A 1716-nucleotide genomic window follows, 5' to 3' on the forward strand; every position below is an offset into this window, starting at 1 on the left:
AAAAAAAAACTGCGTACCCAGGAACCAAAGGGTAAATAGAGGAATGCCATTCGTTCTTGAGACAATGAAGATCACTATGACATATTCCACAATACAACACCTTCACTCGTACTTCCTCTGTTCCTGTTTTCCTGCACATTACACTTACACATACCATCACCATGTAACATAATCGTTATGGCTGGCTTAATTAATCAATCGATCCATCATGCATGTGTAATAAATACACCATCATCACAGAGACAACGCTACCTTCTAGAAAAGATAAAGGGAGAGAGATGGCCTGAGGAGTCCGCCCATCCAAACGCCTCTACGCTCTGCTCTCTCTCTCTTATGATGATGATGATCTCTCCATCTGCTCTCACTCTTTTTATTTCTTTGTTTTCGAACAATTAAGGGAGCTATCTTTTTATATAGGAATGAATGAGAAATGAGAATACAAATAGATCTAAACGCTGCCGTTTCAGTGTAGAAATTTGACTTTACGCCTCGGAAACCATTTATATATAATAGTCAGAGTTTGAAATTATTCTACCAGCTTTTGGACCTCGGAAACCATTTATATATAAAATCAGAGTAAAACAAGCATAATCATACACAAGAAATTATACTCAATTTTTATGTTTACATTCATATTGTAGACATGAAGCTCTTCACTCTTTTAGAAGCATAATGTGCCTTCTAAATCTTCGCAAAGCCTCTTGCTTCTGGATCTTTGTCATTAATCCACATAGTTAGTACATTTGAAGTAGTATTGGCAAAGCCTCTTGCTTCGCAAAGACATTTTTTATCTTGATATTTTGTTCTTGAACTAGTATTTTGTCCATTTGAAGTAGTACATCCACTCATTCAAATGCTACTTCTTCGATATATATGTAATAAGAGTAAAAAACCTTTTTTAATTGGGTGAATTACTCAAATGTTACTCATTTTAGGTAATATTACCAGAATCTACAAAAAACTTTTTTATTACTAGAATGTTTCGGGTATTTTCAAAATACCCAGCGTGCCCCTGTTTTATGTTACCGGAAAAAACGTTATTATAAAAATGCCATTGCCACGTCAGACGCCACGTCAGAAATCGCTGACGTGTACCATAACTCAGCCGTAACGCGATACAGAGTATGTTGCGGCTGAATTATAGGTATGTTGCGGCTGAGTTACTCAAAAAAGCATTTGAGTAAGAGCGGACGGCTGACTTATGAAAATCTGGCTGAATTACGCCCATAAGTCAGCCAAACGTTATGGCTGACTTATTAAATTTGGCTGAGTTATGCGCATAAGTCAGCCAAGCGTTATGGCTGACTTATTAAATTTGGCTGAGTTATGCGCATAACTCAGCTGTAGTGATGGCTGAGTTTTCACCTGATGGTTGAGTTGTCAAGATTTTGACTGAGTTATCACAACGACACGGCTGAGTTGCCATTTTCCGACTGGCTGAGTTATGAAAAATGGCTGACTTATGAGATGTAGTTACGGCTGAGTTATGGTAAAAAAACTATAACTCAGCCGTCATAGGCTGACTTATCGACAAGTCAGCCGTTTGACGGCTGACTTATTGGCAAAAGATTAATTACTAGAATGTTTTTCAGTTACGGCTGACTTATCAAACGATACGGCTGAGTTACATATTTTCAGTTCATGAAGCGGCTGAGTTTGGCAGCAATTTTTTTTGCTTTTTAATTACTGTAATGTTTTTCGTGTTGTGGCTGAGTT

General features: G+C 37.5%; 1 protein-coding gene across 1 annotated transcript in view; it reads right to left on the reverse strand.

The window, feature by feature from the left end:
• LOC104729362 (cinnamyl alcohol dehydrogenase 7-like) overlaps nucleotides 1–363 on the reverse strand; it is a 3529-nt gene extending 3166 nt beyond the window's left edge. Inside the window, exons 1-2 of the mRNA XM_010448300.2 lie at nucleotides 253–363; nucleotides 18–131 (exon numbers count right to left, since the gene is read on the reverse strand). Of these exons, the coding sequence (XP_010446602.1) occupies nucleotides 18–50 (33 nt within the window). The 5' untranslated portion in view covers nucleotides 51–131; nucleotides 253–363. The remainder of the gene's footprint in view (nucleotides 1–17; nucleotides 132–252) is intronic.

The sequence above is a fragment of the Camelina sativa genome, chromosome 12 (genome assembly GCF_000633955.1).
Source record: "Camelina sativa cultivar DH55 chromosome 12, Cs, whole genome shotgun sequence".
In the NCBI taxonomy this organism is placed as follows: Eukaryota; Viridiplantae; Streptophyta; class Magnoliopsida; order Brassicales; family Brassicaceae; genus Camelina; species Camelina sativa.